General features: G+C 68.0%; 1 protein-coding gene across 1 annotated transcript in view; it reads right to left on the bottom strand.

Moving 5' to 3' along the window:
* Nucleotides 1-7: 7 nt before the first annotated feature.
* LOC104081982 (rho-related BTB domain-containing protein 2-like) overlaps nt 8-269 on the bottom strand; it is a gene marked incomplete at both ends in the record, with an annotated part of 2,247 nt that continues 1,985 nt past the window's right edge. Inside the window, 1 exon segment of the mRNA XM_009584921.1 lies at nt 8-127. Within this exon segment, the coding sequence (XP_009583216.1) occupies nt 8-127 (120 nt within the window).

The following is a 269-nucleotide window of genomic DNA, read 5'->3' as shown; positions in this document are numbered from 1 at the left end:
GTCCTACCTGAGCCAGCTCCAGGAACACGAGCACGTCCCCATCGATGTCCACCATCATCTGCGCCGCCTCCATCAGACCGGTGACAGTGTACTGCTCTGTGGGGGACACACGGGGGTTACAGGGCGGCTGGGATGGGGGACAGCGGGAGCGCGGGGCTGCCACCAAGCTTGGGGACGGGGACGGGGGGACACTGTCCCGCTGCAGCCGCCCTGACTCACCGGTGAGAGCCACCAGATGCGGCAGGCCAAGGCGGTGTGTGGGGGGGGTA

The sequence above is a fragment of the Fulmarus glacialis genome, unplaced genomic scaffold (genome assembly GCF_000690835.1).
Source record: "Fulmarus glacialis isolate BGI_N327 unplaced genomic scaffold, ASM69083v1 scaffold36800, whole genome shotgun sequence".
Lineage (NCBI taxonomy): Eukaryota > Metazoa > Chordata > Aves > Procellariiformes > Procellariidae > Fulmarus > Fulmarus glacialis.
Note: the sequence above shows the minus strand (reverse complement) of the source record. Positions and strands in the feature narration are given on the sequence as shown.